Genomic DNA, 23,220 nt, shown 5'->3' on the forward strand with positions numbered 1-23,220 from the left:
TCTAGATTTTATTTAGACATATTTGAGAGGGAAGTATCGATTAATTGTGCGAAGCTAATACTTATATTGTGGAGCTGCAAAATAAATTGTGAACAATATAACTGAGAGGTACCCCCTAAAGCACCGCAGTAATTATATTTGTTTACTTTCCATCACTAGTGTCGATTCACAGATTTCCGACTGTACGTGAAAGCGGCATTTTTTAAAGGTTCGCTCCGTCTGCGAGCACAGCTGACAACAACGCACGTTCCCGAAAACATCCCCCCAATACACACTGCCTTTGCACAGCTCTATTATCACATTAAAATCAGATTATGTAAGAATTAAGTGCACACACACACACACACACACACACACACACTTACCGCAGACCAGGCAGGACAGGGACTGGCGGAAAAACGGCAGCAGCTTGCAGAGCTCCGCGAGGGCCCGGGGGTCTCTGGGGTCGCACTGCAGCACCGAACGACTCGCGGACACGTAGAGAGAGGTCGCATTCACCGGGTTCATCTCAGCTGCCTGTCCCGGGGCTCCAGTCCGGTCCGGTCCGTGAAGATGTATTAATACGTTAAAACACCAAAGTCACACACAGTAACACAAACAAACCGAGCGACGAGCGGGGCAGCGGCGCGCCGGGTGACTCCCGTGTTCTGCGAGCTTAAATCGCTGCTTTTGTCAACGGAGTCTGGTGGCTTTGAAGAGAGCATAGATGGGATGTGAAGGCGGTCAGTTCCCCGTCGGTGAACCCCACATATAGAGCAGTCTGCGCAGGGAGCAGTCGAGGTTACTCATCCCCAGTCACATCCAATCCATCCGTCCCAGCTCTTCTGATCGGAGGAGATTATGAGTGCATATAAACGTCGGTTCATCCAAGTCGGTTCGGTTCGTTTCCGTACAATCCGTGAGTTATGATTAGACAAAGCATCGTGTGGCGCTCTTCTCCTCCGTCCCCCCTGGCCTTTTTTTTTTTTTTTTTTTAAACGTTACTTGCAGCTGGTTAGCTAGCAGCAGCTCCCAAATTCAAACATTGGCTTTCGTGACAAAGTGCTCCGGTTTGCAATGGTTTCCTCCGATAAATCCATAGTCCACAACATGCATGCTCGTCCCGGGGTTTCACGTCCATACCAGAGCTGGTGGCACACAATGCATTTATTATCTGGCGCCGAGGCTTCCGTGGCGGTGCAGCCCCGGCAGGCTCGTTATATGGTTGTGTTATTGTTCGCGGAGATTCAAGGCGGCTCGAAAACAAAACAGGCCGCCCCGGGTCCAGAAGGTCCTCCTCGGGGGAAAAACGCCGACAGCTGCCCGCCGATAGCAAGGGGGGTATATGATAAAGAGGCAGTGGTTATAAAAACAAAAAAATATTTCGACACGTCTCTTGGTGAGGAGAAAAATAAACCAGCGGAAGCACCGGGCTCTGGTGACAGTGCTAGCCGGCTGAGCTGCACCGGGAAGCCGGCTACAGAAGCAGGCCGCGTCCCTCTTCTCGGGATTAGCGGGACTCTCGCGTTCTCGCCTCGGCGGGAATGTAGTAGGAAAACGGAGGGTTTAGGTGAAATTATGCCCTCCTGCACCTGTTGGTGGACCCCTAGAGTGTCAGCGAAGACCGAAAGTGAATTAAATCCCTATTTGTGTACCTTGCTATCGTTAGCCGCGGAGTATTCCTCTACCTCCCGTCGGTTTTACACACACAAACAAGGGGGCGCTGTTGCTCAGATCTCGCGAGAGCACATAGCGCGGTTAATTTAAAAAAACAATGGACACCACATCTACATGACAGTTGGAGCCACAGTGTTTTTACATGTAACTAGTTACCTTTATTTTGAAGTAATGTATTACTCTACAATATTACTGTCTGTGTAGAGAAATATATTACTTAAATCACACTATTTTTTTAGTCACATCCAACAAAATGCCCCCAAAACTTCCATAGAACATTTAAACAACATTTCCCAGGTAGTTTGGCTAACTGCACAGCTAGCTGAGCTAGCAGGCTAACAGTAGCTGGGAGTATGAATTAAAGGTGGCCAATTCTTACATATTGCCCCTTTAAGTCTGACATCTTGTACATCTAATAACACTAACAATACATTTAATTCAAAATAGTGCCTCTCCTGATGCTCAAAGACCATAAAGGTAACCAACAGAGCCCACCAACATATCCCCAACACTAAAAAAAATGCTCCTTACTTTCCCGTATTTGTATTTTTGTGTGCTTATAAATTGATTATTGTAATGGTGTAATTAGGGGCTACCCATGTGGTGTGATCAATCTGATATTTCAGATTTTTATAACCTAAAAATCTAATAAAAAACACCTTGAACAAAAAAACCACTACAGAATTACTTATTGAGCGTAAACATGTTTATGTGCGATATATTTATATAAATCACTATACGTGTTCTATGTTTGTGTTGAATGAAGGAGCCACAAACTTTCATTCTGCTAATAAAGAAAAATTAATCATGTTGATTCCATGAATTACCTTGTTTGTGTTTATGAATAATGTTGAAATTATGTCATTGTTTGTGAGTCCCCGGACAAAAACCTCCATTACAATGCACTAGCACCCACTCATTTATGATTACAACATGACAAATTCCTCAGTCACTGTTTACAACTGTTTCAATGTAAGATTACGCCATAAAGTGAGTGTCACGACTGTCAGAGTAACATTTCAGTGAAAAAAGTTTCACGCCTCTTCAAGCTGACAACATTCAGGAAGGATAACTCACAGGTCTTACTACAGTCAGGTGTTGCGTCTGTGTTACTCAAAATTACGATTTTGCTGGATACGGACAGCTTAACATAGAATTTAATAATAGTATGCATAACCCCAAAGGTATTAATACATGTTCATCTTGAAATAATCTCTAAGTTTTGCCTCTCCACATGATGGTGTAGTTGACTGTAATTAATTGATATCAGAGGTGATGATCTTGATGTTTTCACTGGTACACGCTTGTTTATTCCTGTTTATTTGAAAGTGTGATGGTAAGTGTGGTGATGCTGTGGAGGGCTATCTGATCCGGGTAAAAAAAAAAAAAAAAGAAGAAGTGGTGAAAAGGGGAAGATAACATCTTAAATTTATGTGTAAAAACATAACAGATAAACACAGACACCCTGAGAGGTCAGGTTACACCCTTACATGATTCAAACATTTGATACTAATACTACCAATGCACCGACTCTGCCCTTATCTCCCTTTCTTCCTCTTTTTTTTTTGTTCTCTTATTAATCATAAAATCATTGCGGTCACACACATGGAGACTTGAGGCTGCTGACCAGCAGGGACTTTCCACTCTGAGGTTTGTATCTGAGGGATAAAAATAGCACACACATTCAACCACATGTTGCGGGTGAATTCAAGTACAGCTGTTAATAAATTACTTGATTGACAGATGATTAATCGGCATCTATTCGAATAACCGACTACTGGTTGTGGTAATTTAAAAAAAAAAGATTACTTCCAAGGGGTTTTAGCCTTTATTTTGAAAGGACAGCTTGAAGTGTGAAAGACATGAACATGCTGCTACTGAGGACAGATTTACTATATGAGCACCCCAGTTTCAGGCACTGTTCAAGCAAAAATTAAACTTGATATTGGCTCATCACAGATATATTTGTATCGGTGTATAGTCCCACCCCTTTCAGTGTGCCCCACGGGCCTTTTGTCGAGTCAAGTCAAGAAAGTCACAGTTTGTCATAAAGAAAAATAAAATACCAGTTAGTTTTGTGTGAAACAGCTCAATAAACTACATTCTTGCCAGCACAGCACAGACAAAGTATGAAAAAAGTGAAAATCACAGTAAATTAAGAGAGTCAAGTTCTGTGAGCTGCTAGTATACAGCACCAGCTCTGCAAGGTTTCAGTTACGGGTTATGATGAATGTCAGACTTTTGTGTGTGTGTAGTTCTGATAATTACGTACTGTCACAGTATTATTCTTAATTAGTTTCATGACAAATTGAGACAAACCTCACTTGTGATTCATGGTACAATTCAAATAGGATACAATCATTATTTGTCTCTCTTCTTTCACTACCATATATATTTTCTTAAGGTCACATCCTGGTCCACAAGAAGGTAAATGACACTCTACGTTGCCTTATATGTGCCGATATTGAAGTTCAGTGCACTTCAGACATTGAAGTTGATTGTTAAACGCTTCTTTCATCTTTGTCACGAGTACTTCATAACAACATCTGAGTGATGCATGCAAAAAATATGTGTTTTGTCAGTCAGACTAAAAAAAATGCAAAATATTATCTGGATACAACTTTCAAAACTTGAGGATTTGTTGCATTATCTTGTCCTATATGACATTAAATTAAATATTTTTTGGGTTTTAGACTGCTGGTTGGACAAAAGTAAACATGAACCATGAACAACTGTATATGATTAACTGAATTATTATCAAATAATCATCAGGTTCAACAATACTTAAAAGAACTGTCACAGGCCTACAAGCAATAAACATGCACTTTTTCAAACGTATATCCCTTAAATTGCTGTTTTATTTGATCAGCATTAATTAATCTGATGTATTCTGCAGCAAAAACAAATAGTCAAAGCAGCGATAATGTCTTGCAGCCACCTTTCTTATATTTGGGACATAAATGGGTTCTCATTTTAAATAAAGTTAGGCAAGTTTAAAACACGAGTGACTGACTAATAAACATACATCTGTGGAAGGTTTTGCTGATCTCATAGTAGCACACCAAAGTAATTAAATCTAAATCAAAATCTTTGTTAAGATACAGAATTAAAATTACCATCAAAAAATGTGTTCTAAGCGTTTATTTAAATTTTAGTTTGTTTCTCTTTCATATAGCTGTGATTAATACAGAAAAACGTGCTCACGTTTTTGATCAACTGTAACAGCAAATTCCATTTGTACAGGACATGAGATGTGGAAAAAGCTTGTAAGTCTGATCACTTGTACTGAGACTTCAACTGCATTCCTTGTATGTGACTAGTTCCTATTTTAGAGTTTTCAGCAGCCTCTCATGCCAATATGACTGTTTTTTGAGGTTATTATGGCAACGGTGGATGCTAAGAATAGCTGGTCTGTGAGTCTGTGAGTATTATTCATAGTGTGTCTCTGTGTTCGGGTGATTCCTCTTTTCTTGCTCACAAAAAACACCAAGGACATTCAGGCTCCTCTGGTGGTCTGACCTCTGACACAATTCATTTAATCCGCAATGCCAATTAGCTCCGACTGCAGGTGGAGGTTACTGCTGCCCACAGCCAACAGGTTCAACTTGGAAAGCTGTAGTTGTGAAAAAGACAGATCCACCTGTCAACACCTTAAAAAAAAATCTAATGAAATCATTTTCCAGTGAAACATGCAGAGCCTGACAGTTAACCTGTCCAGGAATCGGACAAGTGAAATGCTTTAATCGTCTAACTGTTGGAGAGAAACATGGGGAAAAACCATGTTGGCTCTATAGATCTGTTCCCCACTGTGTGTAAATGTGCATCACATGTTGCTAATATAATCGTTATAGCCTGCAAGTTTATTTCATTTATATATATGGACAAGCAGCTAACTTGCCATTACCAGAACATGGCATCCCTGAACAAGACCCTATCGAGTCAAACCGACCTGAACTCCAGAATAAATGTGAGCCAAGTACGTTTCTGCAAAACCACGGATAAGTTAAAACCTAATTTCTCTTTAAGTTGATATTTTACACTTGTTTAGATTCAATTTTCTATTTCTCCTTGTCACAATGTTGTGCTGACTAGAGTCAAACTGTGGTGGTCTGCTTGTGATATTGTAATAACGCCACCATCATCCCGACCTCCCGCTGTGAAAGTTAGCTAATAAGCATGTATCGTGAACATGATAAGCAATATTTGTTACAAATGTTAACCTCTGACGTATCTGTAGTTTGCAGAAATGTCAACTTCTAACATTATATCCTAGGGGACTGTTGGGCCTTAGAAGGTATGCAGACCATTCTTATTTTGAAATGAATTTGAATCATTGGATAATTATAGCATGTCAAAATGTCTGGTCTTTACTTTGTTTCCACCAAAAATGTATTTACTGACTTTGCAGCAATGTTGTCACATGTTGTCATGCTACAGGTTGCTAGTAATTTTGTTTAAATATATCATTCTGTTTTTTAACTCTTACTCTTTGGAATTAATGGGCAAAACACAAAACACAAGGCAGAAAAACGCGTGAAAACAGGTGCAATGAGGAGCCAAAAGCGTCTATAATGACGTTGTCTGAGTCACTGTCGTTTGCTGAAACGTGAACGCCTTGTTGGAGACCGGAAACAGCAACATCACGACCGACAAACACGAGTCCTGCTACGATAACACGCGGAACCTAAACATATATGGACATGATGGTCAAACTGTACAACCCTCTGAGTGTGTCAGTCTCTGTCCTGTCATCTCTGCACCATGATTATTTCCATACTAGCAACATTCCTCATGACACCAATAGTTCCTCTTTTTGTCTGGCGCTGCAGTATATAAGCCCAAACCTCTCTGGTTCATTCATCCTTAGCCCTCCAGGAGTTGAGCTGTTGGTGGCTTAATAACGAAGCAGTTTACAGCTGAGATCCAGAGTCGATTTTTGGAGCCATGCAGCATTTGAAGATGTGGACGTGTCTCTCTGCCAGCCGCTGGATTTGTCTGCTCACCCTGGCTGTGGTGATGCTCGCCTCTGCATCACAAGGTAAAACTGAACTCATGCTGTTGAATATCGTCCTCTGTATTTTGTGAAACGTGTCTTCTGGGGTTTGAATCTCTCATAGATGGGATTAAATATGAGCAGCTTAGCTAGCTTTCCCCTGTTGTGTTGCTGTTGGCGCTGCTGTTGCAAAGACAGCGTTAGCAACATGGCTACCACTAGCAGCCTGGCTACCGTCTAAAGAAAAACTGTAAGAATCAAAATCTGACCCAGAAACCCTGACCTCAGTGTTCTGGAAGTGTAAAACACTTGGTCGTGTTAATGTGTCGGCTGTGAACCCTCAGAAATTATAACAAAATCAGCTGCAGCCATAACAAAAAGGTAATTACAGAATGCAAATACATTAAAGAGCTCTTCCAAAAACATATCACAATTATAAAAAATAAGCTGCTGTACAAGAGGAGTTCCCTTCCTTTTATCTAATACAATTTCTGTGTACTCTTTTTAATTGGTTTTATCAGCTACATCATAATTTGCTAAATGGCTACAGTAGCAGTGGAGTAATCACATTTCACGGGTACCTCCCTGTGTTCAACAGGTCATCCTTAGTACACTGATGAGTAAACAACTAGTGATGTGGTTCTGAGTAATAACAGTGTTTTCTGTGTGTGTGTCTGCTGTTGCAGTGGATTCCTCCAATCCGATCGTACGTTTACCCTGCTGTCTCAACGCCAGCTCCAGGAAGATAGAGCGAGTCAAAGCGTGTTACGAGCAGAAACCACGAGAGGGCTGCCACCGCCACGCCTTCCTGTGAGCACTTTAAACACTTTCTCTGATGTTATCTATACAAAAAATAGATTATTTCATCATTCCTGTGCTTCAGTTAGGTTGCACAAGGTTGTATCTCTCTCAAAATAATTATGTCTAATTGTTCTGTGTCTGCTTCAGGATCGTGACCAGGAGGAATAAGCAGTGGTGCGTCAACCCGGATGCTGCGTGGCTCAAAGACAAGATAGAGACGGTGAGAATCCGACATCTTCCCAATCAGTCAAACAACAGAGAAAGCAAATTATGTCTGGATTCGCGCATTAGAGACAGAGCAGGTGAATTACAGGCTCATCAACCTGGAGCCTAGGTTACCCACAATGCAACTCAGCCACTGAGTGACATCAATGGAGGCAATTTATCAGATTACATGCAGCTTCCTCCAGAGAAGAAGCCTTGTAGCCGACACCCATAAACACACTTTAATGTGGGAAATTGGTGGAGTTACTGTCAGTACTTCTTCTACTCCATGTTACTATTCTGACGATACCTGGTAGTTACTCAAGTACAAGCATGATTAGGAGTACAGCTGTGGAGAAGTACTCATCATAAATCTGCTCGTCGGAGTTTTAATTAAAGAAGAGTTTCAGTTCCTCGGTATCTCCTGGTTTTAGCGTACTGATTGTACATTTCCTGCTCTCTCTCCTTCTCCATGCTGCAGGGAAAACTGAGCTGTCCTCCTGATTTGACGCCGCTGAGTGGAGTCGACACGGCGTGATGAAAAAAAAAAACATCCCAGCGAAGCAGCTGCTCAGAATGTTTTCTGCTGATTTACTATTTATTCCTTTTACACACATATCTATTTAAAATTTAAGTTATTTTTGTATCAAATTTTATAAAGATGACAGAATTCTGTGGCATTATTTTGTAAAGCTGTCACAAACAGTTGGTCGTTTTGAACCTGGAACCAAAAATAAATCATGTTGAATGAATTTACAGTGTGACTGACTCTTGTTTGTGTGACCGTATGAAGTTTGAATTTTGACATGCAGTTCTGTGTGGATCTTCTGTACTGACTCTGAAGTTTGGGATATGGGCCCAAAAATAATATCAAGGTCTATTTTAATGGAACCACAACTAGAAATGACCTCTAGACAACTGCTAGACTCAGGGGCCATCCACATGAAAACGCTTTTTTGTGTAAACATGTCTTGCATTGTTTTGGCCGATTGTCCAAATGGATCCTGTAAAACCTGGTCTAAGGGTGAAAAAATTGTAAAAACCGCCCTTGTGTTCTCGTTTGGAAAGCCAATCCGCATACTTTGAGTATCAATGACGCCATCGCCCCACCCCTCGACCTCTAGCCTTCGACCTCTTAACCCCACGACGTCTCATAACAACAACAACAACAACAACAACAGTGGCGGACTACATGCTTGTGTTCAAGCCTATTAGTGTTACTAACCTCATTATCGGTCCACACAAACGATTCTGTTTCCTTCCACTAGCCATTTTCGTCTTCTTGGTGATGAGTCGTTTACAATGGATCCATTTGGGCGCAAAGGAAAAAAAAGATTGTTTTGGTACGTGTGGACAACGACATGACCTTAAGTGTTGGCAATATCTTCAAACACTGGATTTTTCACGCTGAAACTTTACGTTTCTTTATGTTGTATTTTCAATCTTTGTTCTGTGTCAACACTGTGCTTATGGTCGGGTTAGGTTTAGGTACAAACACCCTTAATGGGTCGGGTTGGGAACAGATCATGTTTTCCACTAACATGACTGAAAACTGTCTGTCAGTCTCCGTAAAAATATCCAGTGGTTTCACACGTACAAACACAGACCCACAGATCCCATTCAGCATCGATCCACCACTGATGTCGGTGATCAAGTCTGGTTCTAGAGTCGGTCTTCACCCAGAGTCTGCTGGGTGGGGTCGAGGTCAGGGGTTCTGTGCAGGCCAGTCAAGGCAATCAACACAGAAGAGGAAGAACCCTGATCTGAGATAAACAACAAACATGAACATATATGGACATAATCAACAAAACGTTTGTGTGCGTTTCTCCATAAATGTTATTCGTGACAAAAACGGTTCCTCTTTTTGCATGAAGCTGCATTATTTAAGCCCATATCTCTCTGGTTCATCACTGTCAGACTCCGAGGAGTTGAAGAGTCAGTAACTGAGTAACGGAGCTGAGATCCAGAGTCGGTTTTGGAGCCGAGCAGCGTTTGAAGATGTGGACGAGTTTCTCTGCCAGCCGCTGGATCTGTCTGCTCACCTTGGCTGCAGTGATGCTCATCTCCGCATCACAAGGTACTGAATACTTGTATTTAATGTAATTACAGGTCTGGACAAAGTATGCAGAACAACATTTCATCACTGCTGAGTAATATACAAATATATATAATACTGTTCCAACCACTAAACTGATGAACACATTTTACAGCATTTATCAGTAGAATTTTTCCAGCTGATCGGACATCGAAACCCAAAATGTTTATACGTTTTTGTTAGGCAAAGGTTTTGGTTATTATTTTAAAAATTCTAACCCTTTCAACTCGCTGTGCAGGAAACTTTGTTTTTCTTTGTCGACTGTTGGAATATGCTAAATAAAACATTAAGCCGAACCTTTAAGGGCAATTTTATCTTTTGTTCTTTTGTCTTCCGATTCGATTCCACTTCGATATAATACCTAGAAAAGTATCTACAGTATATTTAACAAACATGTGAAAAGATAAATGTAGCGTGACAGAGAAAACCAGAATGACTGTAGTAAACTTTAACTATCAACACTTTTTTTTTTAACACTCCTTCTTGCAAATTTCCATGTTTGTGCATTTTGGAAAACTAAATTACGAAACTGATTGCTAGTAATACTTTGAAAATAAACTGAAATGTATTTTATCAGAGTGTCATGCTTGTTATCTTGATGAGTAAAGTGACAGTATTTCTCTTTCTCCGTCTCTTTCTGTATTTGTCTCGGACAGTTGATTCATTTCCATCTTATGCTCATGACTGCTGTGAAAGAGCCCAAACAAGAAAAGTCAAGGACATCATGAAGTGTAATAAACAGGAATCCCGACGAAGCTGCCCTCACAATGCCTTTCTGTAAGTACAGCACGCTTTGAAAATGTCTTTAAACAACATAAGTTTGCATTCATCGCTCTTTAATGTCACTGTGACGTATCTCAGAACAAGACACAGTGACAGACTTTCACCCTAAAATGGGAACTGATCATTCAGTCATTGCAAGTGTTGCAGAAATAAACATCATTTGTTGTTTTATTTCCTTGTTTCTTATTTGTAGGATCGTATCCAGCAGCAGCAGCAAGCCTATCTGTGTCCAGCAAAATGCTCAATGGCTCCAAAAACTTCTCGACGAGGTGAGAATTAGTAATTAAATCTCTGCTCAGTCACACAGTGTGGCTCGACTCAGATAAAGTCTCGAACCTTGCAGGATGACAGGCTTCCAGAATGTATCCAGGTGGGCAAGTTGTGACTTTAAAAAGCTGCTTTACAAGCGGACAGTGCCGATTTTGGTGCTCAGGTTTGGTTCACATTCACAGAAGGAGATAAAGAAACAGCCAACTGGGAGGAAGCAGGGTATCGTTTCCAAATTAAGCAGTATCAGAACTCAATCAGAACAACCCTATTTAAAACATTTAACAATTAACCATGTATAAAATATGTCCATGTATTACGTTGCAGTTATTGCTAACTGGACCGCAGAGCCTTTCATGGACTGAACCTGCAACTGATAACTAAAACAAATTCACAAGGATGGAATGAATTTTACGTCTAACTGCACATTCCCTCTTTTTCTCTCTCGCTCTCTACACTTCAGAAAAAACTCATCTGTCCATCACAATTCTCTGCTAAAGGAAGATTTGAAGTTCTGGATGATGAGGACGATGTGGAATGGTAAACAAAACATGCGGCAAAGCAGCTACTGGGAACTGCTGATCTATTACCAATCACTGCTTTTATTAAAAATGAAGCTAATCTTTTTTACATAAGCTACTTTGAAAAGTTGTCATTCTTTTTCTATAAATGAACCTGGTGACAAAATAAAAACTACTGAACGGCTTTTTAAGTGTGACTGCATCGTGATTTCTTTCATGTTTTGAGTCGACTTGCTGCAGGATAAAACATGAATGGGGATTTTTCTGTGCTGAGTATGAGCGCTAACAATGGAAACATGAATGGAGACGATGAATAATCAGTCAGCGAGGGTTTAATGTTAGCTGTCTGGACCACAGTGACCACTTCCACTATGAACTATGTATGTGTGTCCATTTACGTATATACATGTTTTATTATTGGTGTCAAAATGTGATTTGCTGAAGCTTTGGGGAGTCCCTTCTTTCCTGCTCCAATAAAAAGACCAACAATTTGAGACCATTTATGAGAATATTCAACTTGAAGACATTCTAAGATCGACCATGGACTATTTTTGTTATGTTTTGGCATTCTACAGACCAAGTGATTGATCAAAAGGTCAAGAAATCTTAGATGAAGCCCTTATAAGTCTTAAACGGAGCTGTGAGTGAAACTTTCAACTTATTTTCTCCGCTGGAAGAAAATAAAGTTGGAAACCAAAGAAAAAGTACGTCTCTCAGAAAGTTGTTGACTTTTTAGAAACTGGCATTTCAATCCTACTCAAGAAAAAACAAACATAACTCTGGTAAAAGGTGCAAAAGTGCATATTAACTTGAGTTATTGGGATTAAAAATGTACAAGAAGTAACAGAGTGCAGGTTGCAAAACTTGTTGTCAATGCAATTTTGTTTCATCATCTCTGCAACGCCAATAAAATAATCTTAATACAAAGTAGTTTGAATGACCGTTGGAGCATTTCAACACAGGATGATGAGGCTCTTTCAGGCTCATTAGGGGAGAGAAGATAAGATACAAAGCAATGTGAAGCAAGACAAAGCAGAAATATATAATCATGTCATAAGTCGTGCCAGTCTGTTTGACAGTGAGTAAATACTCCGTCGCTCACAATCATTGCACTGAACTAGCACTAAACAGTCTGTGTGTCAACTAGTTTGTGTTAAGTTTGAGTTCCTGGAGGGAAGCGACTGCATAAATACAGCAGAAATCATCTTGGCTGATCTTGGGCTTTAACTGGAAGCTCCCAAATACTTATACATAGTACATCAGATCACCAAAACCATTTGACCTTTGGTGTAAAGTAGAGACAACTGGTTAGCTTACTGCAACATTTCCTCACCTTTTCTCTTTTCTAAGTTTGGACATTTTGGCTGCAGGTTTTCTTTTCTCCACTTGAGGGCGACAGTGCTTTAATAAACACCGACCCGACTGTCAAACAGTTCTTCTCTGAAAGATACTGAATTTATTTTGGTTTTGGACGGCTGGTCGTACAAAAATATGACTGTTTCAGATGTGAATTGGTTTTGTTGAATTGCCATCATACTTGAGATTACAATCCATAACACTGGTAAAAGGTGTAAGTTCATGTGGATGTGGAAGTGCTTTTATTTGGATTAAACGTGTAAGAAGATAGAGAGTTAAAGAAAGTTTGGCGTTATTGCAGACTGGCTGTGATTGTGAAACTTCCAGTACATAAGACTTGTATTAGGATATCTAATTATCTGTCTCCAAAAACAGTAGGTTACAGTAATACAATGCCAAAAAAGGAATGTTTCATGCAAATTAGTCTGAATGACCGCTGGAGCATTTCTACATCGAGTGACAAGGCTCTCTCGGACTCGTTGGGGTGCGGCGAAGATAAGATAAAATTCAATGCAATGTTAAGCAACACAAAGCAGAAATATAACATCACATGTCATTCCAGTCTGTTTATCTACGGTAATGATCAACAAGAAAGAGGAAGGTTGCCGTCAGCCGAACCCAAATTGCGGTAATCAGAAAGGCGAGGCTTCATGAGAACGCTTGTTTTTGCATGTACAGTATGTGTTGTCCACCCAGAATAATCATATATTATATATATATATAATCATATATTTATATATTTATATATTTATATATATATATATATATATATATATATATATATATATATATATATATATATATAAACACACACACAATATGAAGAGGTGCATGTCGTTCATGTGTAGGACTGTGACACATTTAACTAAATAAATGTTTGTCCTTGTTGCTGATCTGCTGCTTTGAATTAATGTGGATAAAGCCGCAGACTGATTTTGCAACCCACCTTAAAAAAAGTGTCAGCAGGTCTTTATTTCCACCAGCAGGCGGCGTCCAAGAGCCAAGTAGCTGACACATGAACACATTACAGGCCCAGACTGAAAGGATTGGTGTCAGTCATGCACCTTAACTCCTCTACATTGAAAACTGAGGGTTCAAACAGAAACGTAACGCTGCACTCTGTCGCTGCTCTCAGACTGTCAGAAAAACTGTCCTTTGTTTGATAATGACGTGGATTCAATTCATGTGCTCAGTCCATCGTGAAGCAGCGCGTGAGCTGAAACAACATATCTGAATGTAAATCTTACCAAACATGGAGTTAAATCGACTCTCAGTTTCAGCACTACTTCCAGTTCTGATAGCATAATGAGTCTAAGGGGGAAGACTCATGAAATGTACTAAAATGGTCTGTTCAGCGCACCAGAGACTGACGAGTTACCCATATTTACAATGGCTGACAGGGTAGGTAGGTAGGTAGGTAGGTAGGTAGGTAAGGAAGGAAGGAAGGAAGGAAGGAAGGTACTTTATTTATCCCGAGGGAAATTTAAACATCCATAATTTGGTCACGATATTGGAGGGGGGACGTGGCAGATATAATACCCAGTTACTGGCTGGACCACAAGAGATATTAGAAGTTAATCTACACCATATAAAATTATACATAGAAACTATTACACCCAGTCAAAACTGCAGGATTCTTGCATCATCTGTGGGAATGCCCTCTGGTTCTTCCCTTGGCACTGGTGAAACTGGGTGAAGGGGTCGAACAGCCACACTTCCTCAGTTACGTCGTCTTGGAGATTAAACATTTTTGCCACCGGGCGTCAGTAAAGATCTCAGTGACTGACGTGTTGGTAAATGGTTCCATCACTGCAGCAAGAGTTATTTTAATAAGCTGGAAAAATACAAAATCCCCCGAATTCACTGAACAGATCAGACTAATGACAGACGCGGCCTCTTGATAAAACTTATTGGCTCAAATGAAAAATATTAAGGGCTGGTGACAAATGTGGGAGCATCTGTGAATCGTTTACATTGTCATACTGTCTTTCTGTTCTTGTTCTGTTCGTCATTTGTCTGTGTGCAGAAAACCGATCGATCAGTAGTGATTCTAATAATAACAACAACAAAACCTCCAGAGAGTCGTGACAACAGCTCCCTTCAGCTTAACAACCAGCCACAGCTTTACTATTCTGGGACACTCACATCACTTTCATAGCGCTGTTTGCGGCTGCGTACACAAGCGTACACAACCTGCTCAGTAACACACCGCAGACAGACACAGTTAGAGAGGAGCTGGAGGACGTAATGGAGCACACAGATGGATATTTCCTTTCCAGGGGTTGTTGAAATTAGGGCTGACCTATAAATCGGTAAAATCGACTAATCTGAGTTTGTGGTTTAGGGGAATTTTAAAAATTAAAATAGTTTTTCACTTTAACTTGCTCCGCCACCGCTTCACCCCCCACATTTACTTTCCACAGAGAAACAAACACAACAATATGCAGCAAGTGGACCTCGATCAAACCACAGTCTGCTGCAAAGCTTGTTTCAAGGCTGCTGTAACTAAAGGCATCAGACCAACACATTTATTTCAGCCTCTCAGACGGACGCATGCATCACAGTGGGACACCTGTTGTTCACTACGAGATGTACAAGACCACAGCAGCCTACAAACAGCCGCTATAAAGCAGCTAACGTTAGCGGAATCATTCAATCATTGTGTCCCGTATGAGAAGAAAGAAAGGGTCGGAGATGGTGGACAGCTGTTACGGATGCAGTCACGCTGCATATCGCTAAAGACGCCTGTATATACAGCGGAAAGGCTGGATGCTGAAAATGTTCGACTCATGTTTGTCACTATGGGGAATGTTTAAAACCAGAGGAAGCAGACGGGCTCGTCTTCCTGGCCAAAATGTGTAAAATAGACATCAAGCACACACCTGATGTCCTGTACATCTACCAACATGTCATGTTCACTATGCAATACATGCAGATGTTTAATTTAGTTTACGTAACTTCGGGGGTATAAAATACTGCCTGTAAACAAAAGGCACCTTTGCAAAGACAAGTATTTAATGAAAGTTATGTTCACTTTTATCAATGTTTTACCAATGTTTTATAAAAACCTGCAAGCTGACATGTTAAATTTATGTTTACAAAAGCATTTTATCAAAAAGAGATTCCATTTTTTGGCCATATCGCCCAGCCTTAAGTGAATATTAACTCATATTCATCACACAAACACGACCATGTTGCTCTGTAACTGCTGGATCTGTACATAAGCAATCACAAGTTGACAATACTTTTTTTCCGCTGACACCGAGTGACCGACCTTCTGGGAACTCAGGACCGGCTGATCAATAAACAAACACCACCACAGTAAGAGTCTGAGATCTTTATCTGAAGTTGCTAACAGCAATAGCATCACTGCTGAGAAGGCAGCTGCTCTGGTGGTTTAGGTGTGAATAATACAGCTACTTCAGCTCAAACCCACCATGTTGTTTTCACTTCTGTCTGTTTGCTGTTGGCTGTAAGTCAGCAGGATGACACCAACACTTCCAAACAGACTTCCACAAAACTTTCCCACTGTGAGATATAGCGTTGGGAATAATGTCTGGATCTGAGTAGTCAAAGTCCGATTATCAGCCCAGACGGATCATCGGGCCAGTATTCAGAATTTTTCTGATTATCAGTATAAATAAACTAATGTAATAATGTGATACTCACACAATGTCCAGCCCAGAACAATTCCTGATTAGTAACACATCAATATTAACAGTCTATGTACAGTGAATAATCTGAAAATTAACCAAGTGCCAATGGGATTTTTACGAGTTTGTCTGCCTGAGGAAACATGAAAAGGGAGGATTCAGGTCTGAAAGGTGAGATCAGTCATGTCACATGATGTCCATCGGGCTGAAGTCACCTCAGCTGACACATGCAAGCTTGTTCATCAACACATCCATCTCCATGACAACAAATCATACTCGATCTGCTGATACAGATCATGTGATGCAGCTCAGACAAACACTGGCAAGAGGGTCTTTCGTTTTCTGCGTTGTAATAAAAGCCATATAGATTATAGAGACTAATTCTAATTCTTTTAATGTATTGTGTTATATTCTGTGATATAGGCATGATTCAGCAGCAGCAGAGTCAAAATGTGACACATGCTGATGTGTACACGGCTGTCTGCTCAGTAGGAAATCTATCTATCAGCCATTCTGACCACATCCAGAAGCGACTTTCACAGTTTGCCTGAGCAGTTAGTCGTTAAAAGTAATTCTCTGACGTGTTGCAGGCGAGAAACTGACCATCATTTCAACACATCCTGTTAAAACGGAGGTATGATGAGTGACACAGCACCTGCTCTGTCCTGGTAAATGATGATGGCTTTCATACTCAAGACACTGAATGCAGAAATGAACACTTAGCTTCTGTGAAACATATGATTAGTGGAGCACATGACCCAGACATTCTTCCGAAATGCCGTCTTACTTGGCATAATTACTTCTCCTTTTGGTGTTTATTTTACAACTTCAAGCAGATATTAGAGGGGGGCAGGAAGCAATCGAGCGGTTACAAGGAAATATCGTCCTTCCTGATATTTGGAAATGTGGAAACCAAGAAGCCACAAATTTTCCGCTGTGTCTACATTTTATCAAAGTCCTTCCATATAAAACCCATCTATACTTATCCTTCTGGTTGGTAACTACGGCACTGCAGCAGATAGCAAACTTGAACACCAATAAGGGCCAAAGCAGCCACATCAACTACAGTCAATACCTGAGAGGCAGAGAAATATACCAGACTCCCTTATAAAATCGCTCAATTTAGTGAGATGTTGAGTCAGAAGAAAGTTGATAAATTTTGTGACACTGTCTTTGACATGTTAATCATTTGGGCCTTCTTGTAAATTCAGCATGTGTTAAACATGAAGTTCTTTATTTTTTATGTCCGTTTGCAGTGATGTACGTGTTGATTTGCATACTGCAGATTGGGAAGGTGAACAGGTTCAGACTGATCTATGGAAGTTTTTACATCCTGTGCTCATTTCTGTTCATATTCTCTTACTGCCTCTTTCTCGCTCTTCCACATGAGCGCTTTCCCTTTCCAAATCACACTTTCTGATCAATTACAGGTGTTTATGAATCCTTGTTTTAGATCTGTTGCAGCTCCCTCAGCGTCCATGTCTGACCACAACTACTAATCTACGAAGTACATGTTGAACAGGTCGGGTCAGGTCTCATTTTCAGCTCGTTCTACATCAAAATAAAGTTTTTTTTCTCATCATTGACACCAGATTAGCTCAGCACTTCCCAGACGGATGCAGATGACAGTGACATTAATAATTTCTGAATGTAGTAAAAAGCATGTGGGAAAGGCAGTGAACTCATCCCTGAGCCATTCACACATATTACACACTGCTTGCATCAACTCCACACCTGGTAAACCACAAGCCATGTAGAGCTGCTTAATGTGTGAATACATATGACGGGAAAGGAAATAATGTCTGTGTGGGTGTTAATACATAAAGTACATGTTGCCTGCTCGTGTTGCTTCCTCTTTCATCCACATAAACTAATGAGACCAGTCTTCAGTTTTAGCAAGAAACTGTTCTGATTCCAATAACTATATAAAAAAAAATGGGACTTTTATTCTTCCCAGTTTGCTCTGTTAGCTGTCAACATTCAAAGTGCTGTGCTGCAAGCAAACAAGTTTTAAGGGAATGATTCACTCCTAGTATCGATGCAGTTACTGTTTTAAACTGTTCTATTTAAAAAGTGGCTGCCATGAAAACAGTTTTTAAAGGATTTTTTATTTATTGATGGATTTATTCATTTGTTCTTTTTTCTTATGACGGACCGTTAAAACTGAGATCATTCTCTGCAAGGTTTTCTCTCCCCATCACATCCACAGTGTCAGTTTCTGTCAAAGTGTAACCAGACATTCACTGTTCTGATTACATCAGAAGGGGAAGTGGTTTTTTGACTTCATGCTGAGGATGTAGGCTGTTGAAAAGAGGAAAGACGAGCCTGAGAAGTCTGCTGCTGAGACAGTATCAAACAGTAGAAGTAATGCTCTCATCCTGTCGCAACATTTTGGCTTCTCAAGGTGTTTTTAATGCTTCTTTTCAAGCTCACGGACAAGTTTGATTGTACACTTTTGCAAAACACGGTTATGATAAATATGTACGTTTATACTGCAGTCAACATTTCAACAATTTGAGTAATACCACGTCAAACTAGTCAACAGTTGCTGCAGGTGAACACAACATTAAACATCCACAACTGCAGATGAAAATCTGTCTGGCGTGACTTGAACTCTTTAGTCTCGTTCTCTGACTTCCTTCCTCGTTCTCTGACTCACTCCTGGAAGTTTTAGCGACAGGCGACCAAAAAAGAAACGCAGCGTTACATTGAGGGAACCTGTGAATATTTCTGGTTTGAACATTTTGTAGAAACATACAAATGAAACATATCCAGGGTTTGCAGAAACAAGCAACACTTACTCTGGTGATTGTGTTAAAATTACATCAGCCAATAAACTCATATTGAGTGACGTAGGTATTTCTTTGTGTCCACAGGATTTTGAAACAGTGTGGTGTCACATTCCTTCTATGCTGCTCATGTCAAATATGTTGTGAACTGTCTCGAAGATAAGGCTCAACTAGTCAAAGTCATACCTAATACTGACGCAAGAACATATTTAAAAAGGACGCTATTTGAAAAATGCAACTCCTCCGCTGTTATCAGCTCTTTGCTTACACAATACCAAACATTTTGAGATACATTTGTCTGGGACATGGAAGAAATTGAGAAACGAGCCTCAGACAACATTTTCCTTCCTCAAAAGATTTTTTTTTTTTTTTTTTTTACCAGTGGGAAACTTTTCGAAAGTAAGAAATAATCCAGTCTACATTTAAAGCCCTGAGAAAAAACACCCTGTGTGTTGCAACGGCGACAGAGAAGTGAGGCGAAGGGAAAGCAGGAAGGAAGTTTTGGTTCATTTCAATCATGTTTACCATCGACACAAAGTCCCAGCTCGAGAGACGTGTCTGAACAACTTTTCTCTCCGTCTGCGTAGCTGCAAATTAAACTGTTCAGTCCAACAAACTGTGCATGCATAGTGGGACAAATGACAACTCACTGCATGTTCTGTACTGAAAATGTAAAAGGCCTTTAAGTGTTGACATTCTCAGAGGTTAAACACTCAGAACTGTCACAACCTTTAAACTGAGAGTGAACTGATTTTAAGAAGCGGTGCCTGAAAGCAGCTTCATGCCTGACTTGCGTGTCTCCTTCTGGGATTTGTTTTGTCTTTAGTTTGACCTTGACCCTGACTTCTCTTTCCTTTCCAAACGACACACAACATTTTCTTTGAATACATTTATGTGACTCTGAATAATAAAACAGAAAGTTGTTCCAACAACACCTATTATCTTTTTCCACAGTAGCACAAAGTGTGATATAGTTTCACCACACTGCTGTCACCTTCAGTAAGTGCAACTCCGCCCACCTCTTACCCACCGACACTAATTTCTCAGAAAGCCATGTCATCAAAATCAAACGTGGTCCTAACACCTCCTAGAGAGATGATGATGATGAACGTTTCGCTTAAATGCCATAAGATGAAATTAATGCTGTTGGCAGCACATTCGTCACCGATCGACAGACATCACGCCCAGGAAACGGAGGGTCAGCAGGGTGACCCAGAGGGTTTAGGAACCATGGTGGCTGCTCATACCGACTATCCAGTTCCTCCTTCTCTACACCAAATACAACACGGCATTAAAGCAATTTAAAGGAAATCAGTGAGTCAGTTAGGGAGCCGCTCGGCTCAAACCACTCAGATCAGATTGGGTTAAGGCATCTGAAAGGCTACGAGCTGTTAGCAAGGCTTACAGACTTTCTGTTAAAACAAAACAACAAGTGTACACAAAGATGCTTTTACTTTTAGGATTTACGAGTACAAGATTAACAGAAAGTCTGCTGAGAGAGGACGGTTCTGCTTTTACTCTGATGCAACACCGAGTAACATCCTCCGTCCTCTCTACAAGTCTTTCATTTTGCTTGATTGAGCTGCATGTGTCCTCGTTCAGTTTTGGGTGCACACGTGTTTCAGTACATGTGGGTGACAGTTCTGTGAGGAGAGGTGTGTAGTCGGGCTGTTTGCATTCACTGCTGCTCGTCTGGCAAAGGAACACCAGTTAACAGAACATTTCCGCTGATGTGAAACACACGACAATGAGTCGGGATAACAGCGCGCATCACGTGTCCAAAACTTCATGCAGACAATGAAAAGAAAAGTAGTCAAGGTGCAACGCTGAACCTGAAGTCACATTTCAGTACCTGCTTCGATACACGTGTCACAGTTTGCTGATGTTGTTTAAAAAGACAACAAAACAAAGGAAAGGTTAGCAAATAAAGACTAGCTCAATAAAGATCATAACAAATAAACAACTATAGGTTATAAAGGAGATAATGTCTCTGATTTATTATAAAGCCTCAGTCAACAGTTACGGCCCGTGTCGACAGCATTTTTTTTGAGTGGCAGCATCTTTTTTCATCTTTTCCTGATGACGAGTGAGCGTCTGCAGAGAGAAATGCACAGCGTCTTTTTTTTTTTTTTCTGATCGCTCTGCCTTTCTTCAGAAAATCTCTCGACTTTTCAGAAAGGTGCTGATAACGTCATCGCGCCTATTCTTTCTTTTTCCTGGCCTTGGGTGATAATATTCACCTAAGCAATCCCGAGATCCAACGCCAGCGCTCTTCTGCCCGAAAAACAATAATAAAAAAACACTATGTGGACACGGACCCTCATGATTTATACTCTGATTTAACCTTTGTGTCGACATAAACTCTAACATTAAACATATTTTTTATGCAGGGCTGATAATAAAAAATGCTGATCACTCTGGTAATGTCTTCGAGCCCATCTGCTTAAAAACAGCAGGGAAGTTACTGAACTTGTTTCTTTATTTCTATAATGTTTAATTCCTCTCATACTCTAAATCATATTCTGCAATAGACAATTTAGTAGATAGTGAATGATTTGGTAGGCAGACACCTGTGTTCAGTACAGTATAGTATGTTACATACGGGTGGATGTTCAGAGGATCATGTTGTGACATGTGTGTGTGTCACTGGGCTGGAGCTCTGTGACCGGTCCGACCCAAAAAGCGATTGCTTAAGTCTTTATGACATATACGCCACAAAAGCAACTTCCTCATAATGAGAATGGTTTCACCATGATCTTTTATTTATCATTTATATTTTAAAACAAAGAAAAGGTGGCTTTTTTTGTTGGCTTTTAATTTTCATTGTCCTAAATCGACAACATTTAATGTTAAGTTTGCAGATTGATTTGTGACTTTTGTGGTAATTTGTGTCGTGTCGTGTTAATGTTGACCTCTGGCCTGTGAGGGATTCCTGACGCCCAACCATCAGAAAATCAGGAAAAAACGTGACTTAAGCATCTAAACGTTATGCTATGATGAAAGTGCTTCCCGTCGGTCACTTCATGGAAACCACCGTCACCCAGCGGGTCACTCATTCAGGAGAAGAAGAGAGAGGAGGGAAAGAAAAAAAAAGATGACTAACCGGAGGCATCACTTCTGCTTTTTCAGGCTTTAAGTATCCGAAGTCTCCAGTCGGCTGTCAGTTCACCGAGCTCTCTGGATTGGAAGGGACGAGAAGAGCAACAAAGATCACTTTATTCAGTATTTATTCTCTTCATCTCATATTTAACTTCAGTCCATTAGTAAAAATGATCTGCTGTGGAAGCCTGTTGAAGAGCGCGCTGGTCGTCATGGTCGTGGTGGCTGCGGTCGAGTCTGGACCAGGTAAGATTACGATCTGGATCGAAGACTTGCAAGATCTTAGAGAAGTCATTTAAAACGTACATTTTTTTTAAAAACTCATCTCTTTCTCACTGTCTGTTTGTTTTAGATGAGAAGCTGGCAAACTGTTGTAAAACAGTCAGCAACCAGGAGATAACCGAGCCAATCACAGGATACATGTTGCAGCGAGCGAACGCTCCGTGTGTCCGAGCTGTCATGTAAGTCAGAAGATCGATGTTGTATGTTTGTGTCTGAACATCAGAGTCGATGGTGATAATTTGGCACCTCTGAAGCAGGAACACAGTCTGTAGAAGTGACTGTCAAAGATTAAACCACACTGTTTATCAGTTTATTGGACTATAAATACTATAAAGTGTTTTTGAAGTACTAATGTTGTATTTGTCTGTCATTCCTGCAGCTTTCAGACAAAATCAGGACTTTACTGCAGCAAGTTCGGTGCTCCCTGGGTCGGCCGCAAGATCGAAGCCTTCGAGTGAGTTTATTATGACTGAAGATTCACTCACACGCTCACTTTGCCTTTTCTACTTTCATTTAACCCTTCAATCCTGAACCTATGGTCTCATATATGTTGTTTCTTATAATTTTTCCTACAGGAAAGCCAGAGCTCAGGCCAGTCCTTCACCTGTGGTGCCCTCGTCCACAGTCTCCCTCCTCTCCATCATCACATCCACTGCCTCCCCTCCTTCATCCTCCTCATCTCCTCCTTCCCTCCCCTCCACAACCGAGACCGCTGATGAAA

General features: G+C 40.6%; 2 protein-coding genes across 5 annotated transcripts in view; one reads left to right on the top strand and one right to left on the bottom strand.

Moving 5' to 3' along the window:
• msl2b (MSL complex subunit 2b) overlaps positions 1 to 23,220 on the bottom strand; it is a 39,821-nt gene that overhangs the window by 5,399 nt on the left and 11,202 nt on the right. For 2 of the 4 annotated variants that reach the window (XM_037078450.1, XM_037078451.1), the window contains 2 exons: positions 22,222 to 22,295; positions 366 to 3,314 (listed from right to left, as the gene is read on the bottom strand). In XM_037078450.1, the coding sequence (XP_036934345.1) occupies positions 366 to 507 (142 nt within the window). In that variant the 5' untranslated portion in view covers positions 508 to 3,314; positions 22,222 to 22,295. The remainder of the gene's footprint in view (positions 1 to 365; positions 3,315 to 22,221; positions 22,296 to 23,220) is intronic. The other 2 variants (XM_037078452.1, XM_037078453.1) reach the window with 1 other exon arrangement.
• LOC119008323 (C-C motif chemokine 5-like) lies at positions 5,278 to 8,860 on the top strand. Its single transcript, XM_037078455.1, has 4 exons — positions 5,278 to 6,694; positions 7,336 to 7,459; positions 7,598 to 7,670; positions 8,136 to 8,860. The coding sequence occupies exons 1-4, from the start codon at positions 6,601 to 6,603 to the stop codon at positions 8,190 to 8,192; spliced, it is 348 nt and encodes a 115-aa protein (XP_036934350.1). The 5' UTR covers positions 5,278 to 6,600; the 3' UTR covers positions 8,193 to 8,860.

This window comes from Acanthopagrus latus, chromosome 19 (genome assembly GCF_904848185.1).
Source record: "Acanthopagrus latus isolate v.2019 chromosome 19, fAcaLat1.1, whole genome shotgun sequence".
Classification (NCBI taxonomy): domain Eukaryota; kingdom Metazoa; phylum Chordata; class Actinopteri; order Spariformes; family Sparidae; genus Acanthopagrus; species Acanthopagrus latus.